The sequence below is a fragment of the Sesamum indicum genome, linkage group LG8, assembly GCF_000512975.1.
Source record: "Sesamum indicum cultivar Zhongzhi No. 13 linkage group LG8, S_indicum_v1.0, whole genome shotgun sequence".
In the NCBI taxonomy this organism is placed as follows: Eukaryota; Viridiplantae; Streptophyta; class Magnoliopsida; order Lamiales; family Pedaliaceae; genus Sesamum; species Sesamum indicum.
The window spans coordinates 14,079,439-14,080,070 of record NC_026152.1 but is presented as its reverse complement, the minus strand read 5'-3'; the positions used below and the strand labels follow the sequence as shown (position 1 = coordinate 14,080,070).

Genomic DNA, 632 nt, shown 5'->3' with positions numbered 1-632 from the left:
CTGGACAGGGGCTTCATGAATATGTCGATGCTGCTGTAAATTTCTGCCCGATGTATTGGCTGGTGGCAAGAAAGCAATAGGAAGAAAGAAGATTGGTCTAAATTTATGGTGGTGGGGTGTGTAACTTGGTCATTGAAATTTGAGTTGATACTTTTTCAGTTTTTCTTGTTATGAGAAAAATGAAAATGTGGGGGGGTATAGTTTCCATATAATTGATTGCTCTTTGGAAAGTGTTGGGTCGCTAGTTCATCATTGCTGGGGACGTGCTTGTTGTATAAAGATTGGTTTTCGGCACTCGCTGTTTTCTCCTTTACCTATTTAACATTCTCCAATCAAACTCCCTCTTCCTACCCTTCTACTCTGCTATTCTTTTCCTTATTTTGTTCTTTTTCCGTATGCGTCAGTTGTGAAATAACAATGAATACTAAGTACGGTACATATGAAATATTAGGACATGCTTCTACACAATGAACTCTCACCATCCTTTAAAAATCATGCGAGTTCAGGCCGAATAAACCGAGAGATAACATTTTACCGTTGACAGCCCAACTATTTTGAAAATTCAAACTTCCCGACACATGCTGCTTCCTTGCTTCACCCTTTGTTAGAACTTGCCGACTGTGTGCCCATGT

The 632-nt window shown here is 39.7% G+C and overlaps 1 protein-coding gene across 1 annotated transcript in view; it reads left to right on the top strand.

The window, feature by feature from the left end:
* LOC105168557 (protein ABHD17B) overlaps positions 1 to 337 on the top strand; it is a gene marked incomplete in the record, with an annotated part of 4,704 nt that extends 4,367 nt beyond the window's left edge. The window contains 1 exon segment of the mRNA XM_011088690.2: positions 9 to 337. Coding sequence (XP_011086992.1) covers positions 9 to 19 — 11 coding nt within the window.